The sequence below is a fragment of the Pyxicephalus adspersus genome, chromosome 2, assembly GCF_032062135.1.
Source record: "Pyxicephalus adspersus chromosome 2, UCB_Pads_2.0, whole genome shotgun sequence".
NCBI classification, from domain to species: Eukaryota; Metazoa; Chordata; class Amphibia; order Anura; family Pyxicephalidae; genus Pyxicephalus; species Pyxicephalus adspersus.
Window position 1 is genome coordinate 124,321,613 of NC_092859.1, and position 14,054 is coordinate 124,335,666.

A 14,054-nucleotide genomic window follows, 5' to 3' on the forward strand; every position below is an offset into this window, starting at 1 on the left:
ACACCTGTTTACGGAAAGGTCATTGTGGAATTGGAGAGAGTGCAGAGAAGGGCAACTACATTAATAAAAGGAATGGAGAAGCTCAGCTATGAGGAGAGATTAGCTGAACTGAATCTATTCTCCCTTGAGAGGAGACGTATAACGGGGATATGATCACACTGTATAATTATATAAATGGTCCAAATAGAGAACTCTCTTCCCCATTATTCACTTTGAGATCATTACAAAGAACAAGAGGGCACTCTGCGTCTGGAGGAAAAGAAGTTTAAGGTCCGCATAAGGAAGGGATTCATCACTGTAAGGTCTGTGAAAATGTGGAATCGGCTGGATGCTTTTTTTTTAGAAGAACAGTATATAACTGGGTATTAAGGCTTTAAAGTAAGCTTTTTAGGGAACACAGGGTGATCTACCTAACATTAGTATAGTTTTCCTAAAGCCTTGTACCTTGTATTCAATATTTGCCCTTATGGAGGAGAGCACAGCAGGGTGCTTCTAACTCGTCCTCCCTCCTCAGCTCTCCATATTACAGAAGGGTGCTGTGTGTACAGGTTACAGGTTAGAACTCTTGCCTTTGCAGCACTAGGTCCTAAGTTCGAATCTTATTCAGGTCACTATCTGCATGGAGTTTACAGGTTCTCCCCATGTTTGTGTGGGTTTCCTCTCACATTCCAAAAACATGCAGTTAGGTTAATTGGCTTCCCCTCCCAAAACAAATTGGGGATAGATGCCCCGCCCACTATCATGGAATGTCTGCCTTAGCTCCCCCCACCACACATGAAAGCTCTTTAGTCAGCCCCACCCAATATGGTTATTAAACAAAGATCCGGCTCCCTATAGTAACTAAATATGAGTTTCCGCAGTTTCCCCCTTTTTTACTAACACATACTAGGTACTGTACACAACACGCACTATGGTAACCATAGTGATTCTCGTGTGCATAGCCCTGCCCTACTAACTACACTAAAGCTCCTGTGCGAAGAGCGGTGTTCTAAAGAAAAAATCTACAAATGGGCGTGTACAATGACATCATTGTACTGACCTGAAGTTTTCAGGGTACACGGGGACCCTCATAGCTAGCAGTACCCCAAATTTATTCTCCCCACCTTTAACAACTTTCAAAATATAAGAGTCCCCTGTGTACCCTGAAAATTTCAGGTCGGTAGGACATACTGTTTAGGAGATATGGGGGTTTGTACTGGGAGAGATGTGAGACTGCAGAACATAACATGCAGCATTCACACACAAACACTGCTGTGAAACGTTCCTGACGATGACGTCATTGTACACGCCCATTTGTACAGGCCCACTGTTGGATTTATTTCACGGGTGAATTTAACTATACCTACGCCCTGCATGTAGCCCTGCCCACTGCGCTATCTATTTTGCTGACTTGGCCACGCCCAGCTTACTATATTCTAACTCACTATGCTAAATAGGCTGAAACCCTGTACGTAGCTCCGCCCACTGTGACAACTACACGGGCGTCTGTACATAGCTCCACCCACTATGCTAACTATACTGGAGCCCTGTACGTAGCTCCGCCCAATATGACAAAGGCAGCATTTAGAACGAGGCTTGAGGTGCAGCTGTCCATGGCTTGTGCGCCTGCGCAGTGGGGACAGAGGAAGCGCTCCTAGTCCTAGCAATATGGCTGAAGTGTCATCACTATTGAAGCGCCTCTGCAGAGTGGTGCTCTTCCTGTCACAGCTGTATGTGTTCTCTGGACGCGGTAAGTGTTCTAAGAGGGTCTATATTCCAGCTGCCCTGCTTGTCTGCTGTAAATGAGCTGTTCCTGTAGGGTGAGATGACTGCATCCGAGCCCAGTTCTTATAATTAGTAGGGAATAGCCATGTAGCAGAAATATATATTTTATTTACCAAAATATTTGTAAATGTAGCATTTATTTAATCCTGAACATCTGTGACCTCACTTTCCTCTGCTGATTTTAGAGAAAACACCTTGGTCAGGGAGCTCCCTAGGATATGATTGGATTATTATTACTATTATTAATAAACAGGATTTATATAGCACCAACATATTACGCAGCGCTGTACATTAAATAGGGGTTGCCAATGACTGACAGATACAGGCCATTGCCTGTGAGGAGGAGAGGACCCTGCCCCTCTTTCTTTGCTTTCTCCTTGCACTCCATGGTTTTTCTGTAATTTGATATACTAAAGGGGAGGCCCAACAGCAAAGACTCCTATTATCTTGGGGAGAACAGGGAACATCCCCATCACCCTCTCCTTCCCCCCTTTTCTCCCTCTCCCTTCTGGTTTTACCGGATATTTGTATTTGCTATACATAAAAAGGTAGACAACCCTTTTATGTAAAGTAGAAATTCTGTTTGTTTTTTAAGTACAACACTCTTTTTAAAAAAAAATAAATAAAAAGGGTGCAGCACCGCCCTCTAGTTAACTCTTCATTGCCGCCCCAGGCAGTCGAGAATGAATGGGAGTGCAGAGCCTCCTAGGATACCTACATCACGCATCCCGGGAGGCTCTTGGGTGCTCCTTCTGTGCATGCCTGAGCATCCCGGACATGAGCAGAAGGAGCCTTCATGTGAAAAGAGAAAAATTTGCCGATCTCACGCATGCGCAGTGAGATCAGCAAGTTTTTTTCCATCCTACGTCACCTGATCTCGCGCCTGGGTCAGGTGACATAGGTAGAAGAACCCGGAAGAAGATGGCGGCACCCGGCGCGCTGGCTCGAAGTCAGATGTCGGGACAACACGGGACCCGAAGGAAGACACCTCCAGACTGATCAACTGCTCTGAGTGATTGAAGGTAAGTAGATTTTTTTTTTTTTTTGTTTTCAGTGTTTTTACGTTTACTTCCTCTATAAATAGAAGTAGCAAACCGACAGATACAGACAGTGACACAGGAGGAGTAGAGGCCCCTGCCCCAGAGAGCTTACAATCAGGGTAAGTTGTTATAGATTATTTTAAAATAAATATACCAGGGGTAAGGGCAGGGGATCACTTCACCACAAAACTAAATAAACTCAACAGAGTCAACCGCACATTTTTGAAGGCAATAGATATGAGCCCAGTCCTTTCCTCCTGCCCATATATAATACACCCAGAGCTGAGTGCTTTATGAAAGGGCAGTAAGGGAGTGGGGCTGGCTTATATCTATTATGTGGGGGTCCTACTGCAACCCAGGATGCATGACAGCTGCTCCACTGGGCACATACAGGTATAAACAAGAAGATTTGCTGCATGAAAGGATCATATATGTGTGCGAGATATATATATATATAACGCTGTTCTATTAATTGCAAAGCAACATAAACTAAACATTTTAATCCCTTTTTCCAGGATCATTGAGTTTTGAGCACTTCCAAGCTGCAGCACAGGCCATAAAGGACCAGCCTCACTCATCTTCTGTACCACCAAGCACCACCAAGATTACTGGTCCGTATTACCAGCTGTAGGTTGGCACACAGATCTGTTTTCATAGAAAGGACTTTCAAATGATGATTTTTGTGGGGTTATTATATTTGGTAAGCTTAGACTTGCATGGTGCATAATGTCTGTTACATTGGCAGCTTTGTTGGTTTAATATAAAAAATCTCAGTTAATCTAGTGATGGGGTTAGGGATTTCGGTACATGGTGATTGAAGTGGCCAGCCCTCAGTCTTTGTACTCCAGTATTATTATTAGACAGTATGTATATAGCGTTATCATATTACGCAGCGCTTTACGAAGTTCATAGTCATGTCACTAGCTGTCCCTTAAAGAGCTCACAATCTAATGTCCCTACCATAGTCTTATGTCTTTAATACAGTCTAAGGCCAATTTTTTGGGGGCAAGCCAACTAACCTACTTGATCTGTGAATGGGAGACAAAAGATTTAAACAAAATAAAGTACTTTAAAGTTAACAAAAAAAAAATAAACTCACCTGCCTAGTCACAATTGTTTAAGTACACCCACCTCACCTTGCTCCATCATGGGTGCTGGCATCTTCACCCAATCTTCTTCTAGGTCTGTGTCCTTTCTGAATTGGCCAGGCCAGGTCTCGTATGCATTACTTTATTCATTCCCAGCTGCTTGGTATGCTGGGATCGTAACACTAAACTGCACATACATTAAAGAAAGGATTGCAGGCTCGTAAGTTTATTTTATTGTAGGAGGGACATAACCTGTCTGAACTCACTGCTCACCATTCTTTCTTATATAAGTTTAGTTGTAAAAAAGTGCTACAACAGGTAAAGGATTTAATAAGACAGAGAGAACTATTTACCTGTAATAGGGCAGCACGGTGGTTTAGAGGTAAGTGCTCTGGCCTTTGCAGCACTGAGTCTCAGTTTCGAATCTCAGCCAGAACATTATCTGCATGGAGTTTGCAGGTTCTTCCCGTGTTTGGGTGGGTTTCCTCCAGGTACACCTGTTTCCTCCCACATTCTAAAAACATGCAGTAAAGTTAATTGGTTTCCCCCAAAATTGACCTTCCATTGTATTTAAGACATATGACTGAGGTAGGGACATTAAAGTGTGAGCCCTATTGAGGGACAGCTAGTGACATGACTATGGCCTTTGTACAGCGCTGCGTAATATGATGGCGCTAAATAAATACTGTGTAATATTATTAATACTCTGACTTTTGACCAGTAAATGTAATTAATTAATTTACGGTGTGCCGTACTTAAAGGATGCCTTTCTATTGTGTTTTTTTTTTTTAATTGAGATAAATAATAAGAAAAGCATGATTTTTACAAATGTTCTGTTTTTCATTTCAGAAGTCACACCTACACCTGATTATATATCAAAATGTCCAAGCAATGACCTCTGCACCAAGTTACCCACTGACTGTATGCAGTGCAGTGCAAACCATTCCTGTATTTATGGAAAACCCGCCACTTTTGAATGTATAGCTAAACCTCATGTTATGTGTGTGGTAAGGAAATCGATGCATTTATGTTGCATGAAAGACTTAAAAATATATCTTCCCAATTTAATGACTATTTCATGTACCATCGTATAACTGTTTTGCTTATGACTCATACTTCCCTTCAACTGAGATTGTGCCCAGCTGCCATGGGATTCTAGAACAGCAGTTTTGATGATAGACACTGTTCTTATAGAAAACTATCTTTAAAGTTGGGTAGTGAAAAGCTTTTAAAATATCTCTAAAATACAACTATGGCTATTGCTATGCATCTCAGATGCTTTCCCAGTAACTGATATCAGTTGCTCTAAAATGTGCTGTGTGGTAAGAAGACAATGGAAGTTCAACCTGTAAAGAAAAACACATACCTCTGCTGCCATAATCCCAGAATATTTATTACAATGCATCTTATCAGCTTTAGAGTCGTGTTTCATACACCATTTATAAATATTCCTCAAGACAGAGGCTAGATAAGGGAAGTCTCCACAGTTTCCTTAACTAGTATGTTATGTGACCCATGATTTATTTTTAAAAATGCTTGTAAATAACTTTTTTTTAATCCAATTATCTAAATCATGTGACAGCAGATGCCTTTCTTTATGTCAGGACAGTAGGCTAGATCTTTTAAAACTGGGTGAATGTGTCATAGCATAAGTAAAGTATATTCGTGTCAACAACACCCTATACGAATGGATGTGGTCATGTGATGATTATATGCCATGGTAGAATGGGAGAGGCAACAATGCTGCAAATGCGACAGCACTAACTACTGCTGCGTCAGACAGTGGCATGCAGCCCAACGCAGAAAATGAGCCCATAGCACTGTAGAATCAGCAGGTGATTTAACTGTAGGATAGTGGAAATGTCATCTTTATTCAAGGAACATTTGTATCCTACCCCGATTTCTGGTTTAGGAATAAGAACATCAAGAGTGATTAAATAAGCCCTTTTCTGCTAGTGACAGACTGTGTCATGATACACAAAACACCAATTTGTTACAAAAATTTATAAAAATCCACATTTTATAGCTATATAATTATATTAGTTATACAATTTATTTTCTTTACTTGCCTAGCTTTGTGTGTCTGACTATTCTCCTTTTTGTTTTGTGCACAGGATGACAACCATCAAAAACAGGAAAATTTCACCATCACTATGACCTGTCAGTATTGCTGGCAGCTCCCTCCTTCTGACTATGAGTGTAGTAAGTCTAATTCAAGCATCTGCAAAACCGTGGCTTGTCCTAGACAACGTTACAATGCCACCTGCACTGTAAAGGACCATGTGCATTGTTTAGGTATGTAAAGGCTAGCACACACATGAGCCTGAAGAAAGTAAATGCATTTATTTTTATTAAAGAGAACTTGGCATGCCATTAGGAAATGACTAATGCAAAAACACATTCCTGTTTGCTTCTGTTGTTCACAGGGCCTGAGCATTAAATACTTTGTAGTGTATCACATTTCGACATGATGACTGCTGCTACATATAACTGGACACATGTAATTGTATTAATAAAAACTATATGTAAAACTATTCCCTAATCTGATCATATAAACATATTTAACACACACACTTTTTGTGTCCATTTTATTTATGCTCTCCTTGTAAGTTAACACTGATGTTTGATATGCTTCTATTATCTATTAAATAAGCTGGGTACACTCTATCAGACTTGCTGAAGCTTTTTTTTCACAGTGTTAGTGTGCAACCAAACAGTTCCAAAAAAGGAGAGGAGCCTGTAATGCTGTGGAAGATGTTCATATTTGTTGATCAAATCTGTGTTCAGTCTTGTATACCTGATTGTATTATTCTGCATTGTTTTTTTTGCAGGAAGGCGTGTGTTCCCAAAGATGTTATATTGTAACTGGACTGGGGGTTACAAGTGGTCTACAGCACTTGCATTAAGGTAATGGCTGCATTATGTTCTGTTTAAAAGTTACTGGTTATCCATCATAGGACATGACAAAAAAGCTGTCCCCCAGTCGGGCATATATAGCTGTGTTGTCTGCCAGGATGTCCGCCTCAAAAGCTGAAAACCTTGACAAATACTTTGTGCATACTGAGATATTTACAAATATGTTTAGCAACCTGCAGTTCCATTGTTATGCCAGAATCCCGGGCTTTTCTTTCCAGCATGTTAAATGCTGTGCTAAATCTTGCTGATCCTTCACATGTTCCTATTGGTCCATGGCTGTGATGGGCTGTTTCCCCGACCAATAAAAAGGAGCCTGGATGGAACAAACACAACTTGACACAACCAGGAAATATCCTGAAAATGATGATTCAGAAGTCAGACACAGCCAGGCACCTTGTTTTTTTTATAAGAAGGCCTACAATGGCAGCAACCATATTTATTATAATCTTTAAATCCCATGGGTATGGTAATAACGGCTACCTCCAGGTACCTACATATCCATTTCCTATTGTGTACTTAAGTGGATCCGAAATATATCACTGTCTTGAATGCAAATTTTAAACAAGCTTCTGTGAAAAGAGACTGGCCCAGAAACGCCTCCACTACATTGTTGGACAGTGATGCTGCCAATCACAGTGACAGACCAGTAAAAGGATGGTATCGGGGAAACTGTTTGAAATTTCAATGAAAGAGTTCCCAAAGTCTCAGCCAGGGAAGCTAAACAGACACAGAAGACCAGCAAAGCCCATAGCAGAGTTGTGTGCTATCACATATCAGTATATTTTTAGAAAGTTTTTTGTTCAGATATGCGATAGGATCTTTAGTGGAAACTATTTTTGGACACATTATGTTTCACATATTATGTTTCTTTTGCAGTATCACTCTTGGAGGATTTGGTGCCGACCGTTTTTACTTGGGCCAGTGGAGAGAAGGACTGGGAAAGTTATTCAGTTTTGGAGGCCTGGGAATTTGGACCTTAATCGATGTGTTTTTAATTTGTGTTGGATATGTTGGACCTGCAGATGGTTCGCTATATATTTAGCTCATTGGCTCCAGAAGAGGGAACAAGCCTCAGCTTTTCAAAAACGCTTCAGTTTGTTCTGTATTGTATATTTTATATAATGTACGGTATCTGTACTTAATCTGCATTTTCATTATGGTCAAATTGGCTAAAAGAACTTTAATGCTTCTTGGAACTTTAGTTAGAAGATTCCAGTTTTCTTTTCTTTGAAAACTATAATATGGTTTGCACAGCTAAAAGACATAAAAGTGTTTTCTTTGAGCTTGTTATGCTTTCATACTATTGACCTATCAATGATTGGTAAAAACCCTATTGATCTGTTTCAGCACAGAGTTACCAAACAGTAAAAAAAAAAAAAGTTTCTTTCTCAACATCGCATGGATATGGTTTTGTAGAATATCGTATTAGGGCGGTTCTAATATATAAATGTATACGTACAGTTACACTTGAAATGTTTTTTATGCACAGGATTGGAGGCCAAGGGTGGCAACTTCAACTTGTGTCCTCTTTGCTCTAACATGAGTTTATAACTAAGTGACTAAACCAAGCTTTTACCAACAACAGAATATCAGTAGAACCACAGTAGTTGTTCATTGTCAACTCACCATTGATATTCTCACCATTGATATTCTCACCATTGATATTCTCACCATTGATACTGACCCTCAAGCATCCATGAGAGATGCAGCATTTAGGTGGCAATAGCAAACAGTACAAAGGGGAACCAGACAGAAAGAACCTATATACTGCATACTTGTTGGCTCATTGTCTCAAAGTATTCTCACAAGGTAGTTAACATGACTGCCAGGAAAGTAGCATTTCCAGAATAGTCAGAATTGACAGTCCACATATTGATCCATTGAAGAACAATATGAGGTATATACTCCTTGCTCAGAATTGTTGGATCTAAAGTATCTGTTTGATGTTTCCTGTCCAACCTCTGTTTAGCCCTGAATAAGTACAGTGAAATTTTGTACATGGCTCACCAAGATTTACTTTTCTGTTTCTATATATTGTCCTTGGATGTTTATTTTTCTTTCATTTTTAGGGTGCAGTTTAGTTCTCGTCAGATTGCTGCTTTTCAGGTCAATATCTCTATTAAGAATACTTCCGTGTGGTCTATGGTATTTGGCTTGGAGGGTGGCTATATTCACTAGTGTTTGTGTAGTTAGTTGAGAGAGGTTTGTATTTTCCATAAAAGGAAAAAAATCGTCAAAATGATTCTAATGGGATTACTGTATATGATAAATCCTTGTAATGCTAGTATTCAGTATGAGTTCCTTTTTATTTTACAAAAATGGTATTTATGTTTTACTCCAGCAACAGGGGTTGGAACAAACTGACTCTATAAGAGGTTCTTTACAATAGTTAATATTTCCTTACATCACTTAAATCTATTAAACGATAAAAAAACACTATAACTATAGCTTGTATCAAGTCATGTTGCTGGTCTACAGGTTATGTAAATGTGGAGGGGTAATAAAGATGTGTAAAATATCAAAAAAGAAATGCACTGAATGTTTTGTCACTTGTATTATCCACATTGTTTTCTACATTATTGAAATGATCCCTTTAATGTAAATAGCTGTGACATCTTTTACACACTAGTGTGTATCTAATAAATATGTAGGTAGGTGATACCTGAGCAAGGGTGGTATAAAATCCCGTTCCTACTTTATAATGTTAAAAATGCAGGCAGCAAACTAATGGCCTTTATTAATCTAATGAGCTCCAAATTCTACAAAAAAAACATTCTTGACTTTAGTTTTCTTTTTCTCTGTTACTGTTGTATATGCAAAAGAATACTTGAAAATAAAATATTTATTGTAAATATAACTGCACAGTATTTGTTTTTTTATGTTATTACCATCCTACTCAAAGCACTTTAGGCATCCATGAAGATGCTGTCATTGTTCAATAATGTTCAATAATTTTTTTGTAGAATCTTTCAAAACATTTTTACAAACAGTGGAACAAACACAGAAAAAGGAAAAAATAAATAGTATGACAAAACAATAAAAAGAGATATAAATCATAAATGAAAGAAAGCAGGTCAAATTCAGAGACAAAAGAACAAATGTGATTGAAAACAGACAATCAAAACTGGGGACAGCCCAAAATTTGGAACAGTAAAAGAAATACTCATACAAATTAAATAATCTACAGTCTAAATCAGGAGTGGTGTGGTGGTCCAACCAGGGTGACCAGACCTTATTAAATTTTGGAATGGAATCATTAACAGTAGCGGACATTTTTTCCAAAACCATGGTGTCTGATAATCAGGACATCACAGCTGATGAGGGAGGGCTTTTTCCAGGTAGCAGCTACAACCTGGCAGGTAGCCAAAAAGATAAACGAAATAAGATGTTGTCATTTAAAGTGTCTTCTGTTATGAGAGACTTTATGGCAGTTGTCCCCAACCTTTGGAGCTCAAGGACCACTGAATTTACGGACTCTGGACTGTGCATGCAGGGGGAGCCGTGTGTCACTCAAATGAGTGACGTCATGATGCCAGAACTTGCCCACTCTCCCATCGCAGGCTCTGGCCTGCAATGCATACAGGAGACATGGTCTGCGGCTCTGGCCGGTGGGCCCCTGCTGGGGGGTGCACCCGCCAGAGCCGGGAACCACCGCTGGTCTCCGGGGTTTGGGACCCCTATTTTATGAGCAACATGAGGTCAGAGATGGTAAGTAGCTTTCATTCTTTTAGTTTTGGCAGATTTTTGCCCTTTCTTTTCTACATGCATCCACTCTCCCAGTTATAGTTACCAAATAAAAAGTAGAGGTTACCATTAAAAAAGATTAACACTGCAGAATCCAGAAAATTCAAATAGATGTACAGAATGGGAGGGGGGGTTCAGTTAGAGAACCTTTAGGGACAAAGTGGTTCTCTGTTCACCCCTAGGTTTCCCTTTTCTTCACATGAAGATGAATTGTACAAAGCAGTTTATGCAGATTTCAGATTCTCCTAAACCACATTTCATACAGGACCAGATGTACAGGGGATTCCAGAAAAAGAAAAGAAAGGCCTTCCCATTATTAAATTAGTTTCTGAGGGATCTGCCTGGAAAAAAGAAACTTGAATGTAAACCATTTATCTCTAGAGCGTGGTAATGTAGGTTCCCATTTAATAAAGATTAGAGAAAATGTCTTTTTTTTTGCTTAGAACAAATCCAAGCTGAATTGCAGAAAGAAGTGGTACTTCAACGGGGTAATGAGGGGTGCATTTTATTTAACCCTCAGAAATCTACAATTCAGCTGGTACCGTGGACATGGTGGGGACAGGCTAACATGTTTTCCACTGCAGTGGCAGATGACCTCCCCCATCCATTGCATGGTCATATGCTCCTTTTTTCTGTCTGCAAATCCTTGGAAGCCCCATCCCCCTTCCTGAAGACCTCTTCTCCTGCAGAAGCTGCTTCTGCCTCTGGATCCACAAGGATTACATATACCTGTTTGGATCTTAGAAGGAAGTTTCTTAAGGCAAAAGGGTGTTCTCTAAGCCATTACTACTTTATTGTATGGCTAATGGCAAAAATCAAACATTCCACTATTAGGCATTATCAGTGCACCTTTTGTTAAAGCGTACCTAAACTCAGAATTTTCACTTTACGTAAACAGGTAGAGAACCCTTTTATTTAGGGTAAAAAATTTTATTTAGGTGCAACACCTTTTTAAAAAAAAAAAATGGTGCAGCACCACCCCCTAATTCTCGGTTGCCTAGGCGGTCGAGAATGAATGGGAACGCAAAGTCTCCCGTGATCCCTACGTCAGGCATCCCGGTAGACTCTTGGGCACTCCTTCTACGCACAGAAGGAGCCTTTTCACTCAAAGAGTAACATTTGCCGATCTCACACATGCGCAGTGAGATCAGCAAATTTTTTTTCCTTCTACGTCACCTGATCTTGTGCCTGGGTCGGCTGATGTATGATGAAGAACCCGAGAGAGAAGACGAAGATGGCGGCGCCCGGAGTGCCAGGTCCAGGGCGGTTGTTGTGACGACACAGGACCAGATGCCAGACACCCCCTCTTTAAATCTTTGGATTGTTGAGTCCTATGGTTTCACACCTATTTTGCAGGAATACTGGTCCTGCATTGTACATGATAATGTCGGGCCTGTGACCAGCTATGAAGTGTTAAAGAAAAGAGAGTTTAGAGGACAAGTTTCATTTAGCTGGTGTTTTTTTTTTAAAGGTATATTTGCATCTTTAAGCGGGATTAAACTCCTAAACACCTTTTTTGCCTGATTTTAATTTTTCAAATACACTTGCCTGTCCTTGTTCTATCGCAGAGGCCTCAATTTATTTCTTCTGCTCTTCCTGTTTTTAATCCTCAGCCATCTTGATTGGCCAGGCCAGGATGACATATATATGCCATGGAAATAGAAGAAAAGACTGGGGTTTTATAGCCAAAATATATGATTGTATTGGAATCAACAAACATACAATCAATGATCAAATAGAATTCAGATTCAAATGCATTTATAGGAAAAAGGACATCCCCATTGGATTTGTCATGATGATGATGATGCCTGTAAACGATACATAAACAGCTAGGAAACGCTCCAGAAGCAGAAAACTGTCTCATTGCTAATGCATTTCACCGATATGAAAACATAAAGTAGTTGTTAAAAAGTATATCTTTTCTTAGGCAAGGAGAAGACAATCAGAGATTGACCTTACAGGGTTAATGTACAGTAGTCATAGAATGATCAACATCAAGCATCAAAATGAGGACAAAAAAATAATATTAATAAAATAACCAGGAACCTTGCAGTGTTTGGAGGACGGAGCAAAATGTCTTCCCTTTGTATAAATCAAGTAACATTAGAAGAATAAATAGTGGAAAATGTAATCTGCAACATCAGACTGAAATAACATTTTCAAGGAATGCAAATGGGGGCAGGGTAAAATGTTATAAGTGTAATATATATTTTATATTAATAATACTAAAAAGGTATAATAGCTTGGGAAAAAGAAAAGTTCTTATCTTTCATCTCTCCAGACCCAACTCATCAATTCCAGAAAACAATGGTTGACTGGTAGGAGGAGAGGTCTGTTCAAGGGGACTTTATACCAATCTTTATACTCCTCTTCCACTGCATCTCTTTGTATTTCTCTTCATTGGCTTCCATTTTACCTTAGAATCAAATTCAAGCTCCTGAGCTATGATTTCCAATCCCTCCACAGTTCTTGTCCCACTTACCTTTCCGACCTGGCAGAAAAATACTCCCCCTGCCGCTCTCTCTGCTCCTCCATTGACCTACCACTGACTTCCACACTCATAACCTCATCACACGCACAGCACCAGGACTTTTCTAGAGCTGCTCCCACTCTCTGGAGTGGTTTTCCTCATCCCATTCGGCTTGCTTCTACTATCTGCTCATTTAAAAGAGCTCTACCAGTCTTCTTCTATCACTTAAACCCTTACTACTTCCCACCACTACATATCCCCCTTCTCCTAGTGTGTGCTGCCTCCCCTCCCCTACTTCTTAGATTGTTAGCTCTTCGGTGCAGGGTCCTCTCCTCCTCCTGTGTCATTGTTTGTATCTGTCTATCATTTGCAACCCCTATTTAATGTACATCACTGTTTAATACGTTGGAGCTTAATAAATAATGTTTTATATTAATAATAATAGGGATGCATGGATTTGCAGCATTTAATAGGTGATGAAGTAAATACATTTAATATATTTTCCTGGATATATCAAAACCATCTAAGAGGGCAATTTAGTTTTTTGATTTTTAGTATTTTATTCTAATAAACTGCTGCATAAGAGCCAATTGTCCCTAAGGACATGTTCAGAACTGCAGGAAAAAAAAAAATGCAGGCGTTACTGCTCCTTGTCTGATTATTTTCAGGCAAAAATGTCTTTTTTTTGCAGATATTTGCAAATACTAATACAATAATTTGCCTGTCTAGGCATTTTTACAGGAATTAAAAAAATATATAAAACAGCCTGTAGTTGCAAATTTTTAAACACTTCCTATTCAAGTGGATGTAAGGTGGAGGTGGAAAACCTCCTGCAGAGAAATGGTGCTGCCTGGTAAATGAATGGACCTATTCGGTCAAATAGTAACTGTTTTTTTGCAAGCGTTTTTGAAAAATGCTTAAAAAAAAACCTCAAGTCATTATTTTAGAGATTTGTTTCTTTTAGCAGTTGCTCCTGCACCTGATTGTGCTATATTGTTCTTGGCTCCCTGTATTAGATGTGTATATGATTTA

At 39.5% G+C, this 14,054-nt stretch overlaps 1 protein-coding gene across 1 annotated transcript; it reads left to right on the top strand.

Annotated features, from left to right (window-relative positions):
* The first annotated feature begins 1,601 nt into the window (after positions 1-1,601).
* TM2D3 (TM2 domain containing 3) lies at positions 1,602-9,665 on the top strand. Its single transcript, XM_072402294.1, has 6 exons — positions 1,602-1,729; positions 3,320-3,415; positions 4,742-4,899; positions 6,007-6,187; positions 6,724-6,799; positions 7,685-9,665. Exons 1-6 carry the CDS (start codon positions 1,648-1,650, stop codon positions 7,848-7,850), a joined length of 759 nt encoding a protein of 252 aa, XP_072258395.1. The 5' UTR covers positions 1,602-1,647; the 3' UTR covers positions 7,851-9,665.
* The last annotated feature ends 4,389 nt before the right edge of the window (positions 9,666-14,054 follow it).

Excerpts from the sequence above, each read along its gene's own strand:
- TM2D3 (XM_072402294.1), top strand. The coding sequence starts at position 1,648 with ATGGCTGAAGTGTCATCACTATTGAAGCGCCTCTGCAGAGTGGTGCTC. Across the intron at positions 1,730-3,319 it reads GTATGTGTTCTCTGGACGCG|GATCATTGAGTTTTGAGCAC; the intron begins GTAAGTGTTCTA and ends CCCTTTTTCCAG. Across the intron at positions 4,900-6,006 it reads AACCTCATGTTATGTGTGTG|GATGACAACCATCAAAAACA; the intron begins GTAAGGAAATCG and ends TTTTGTGCACAG.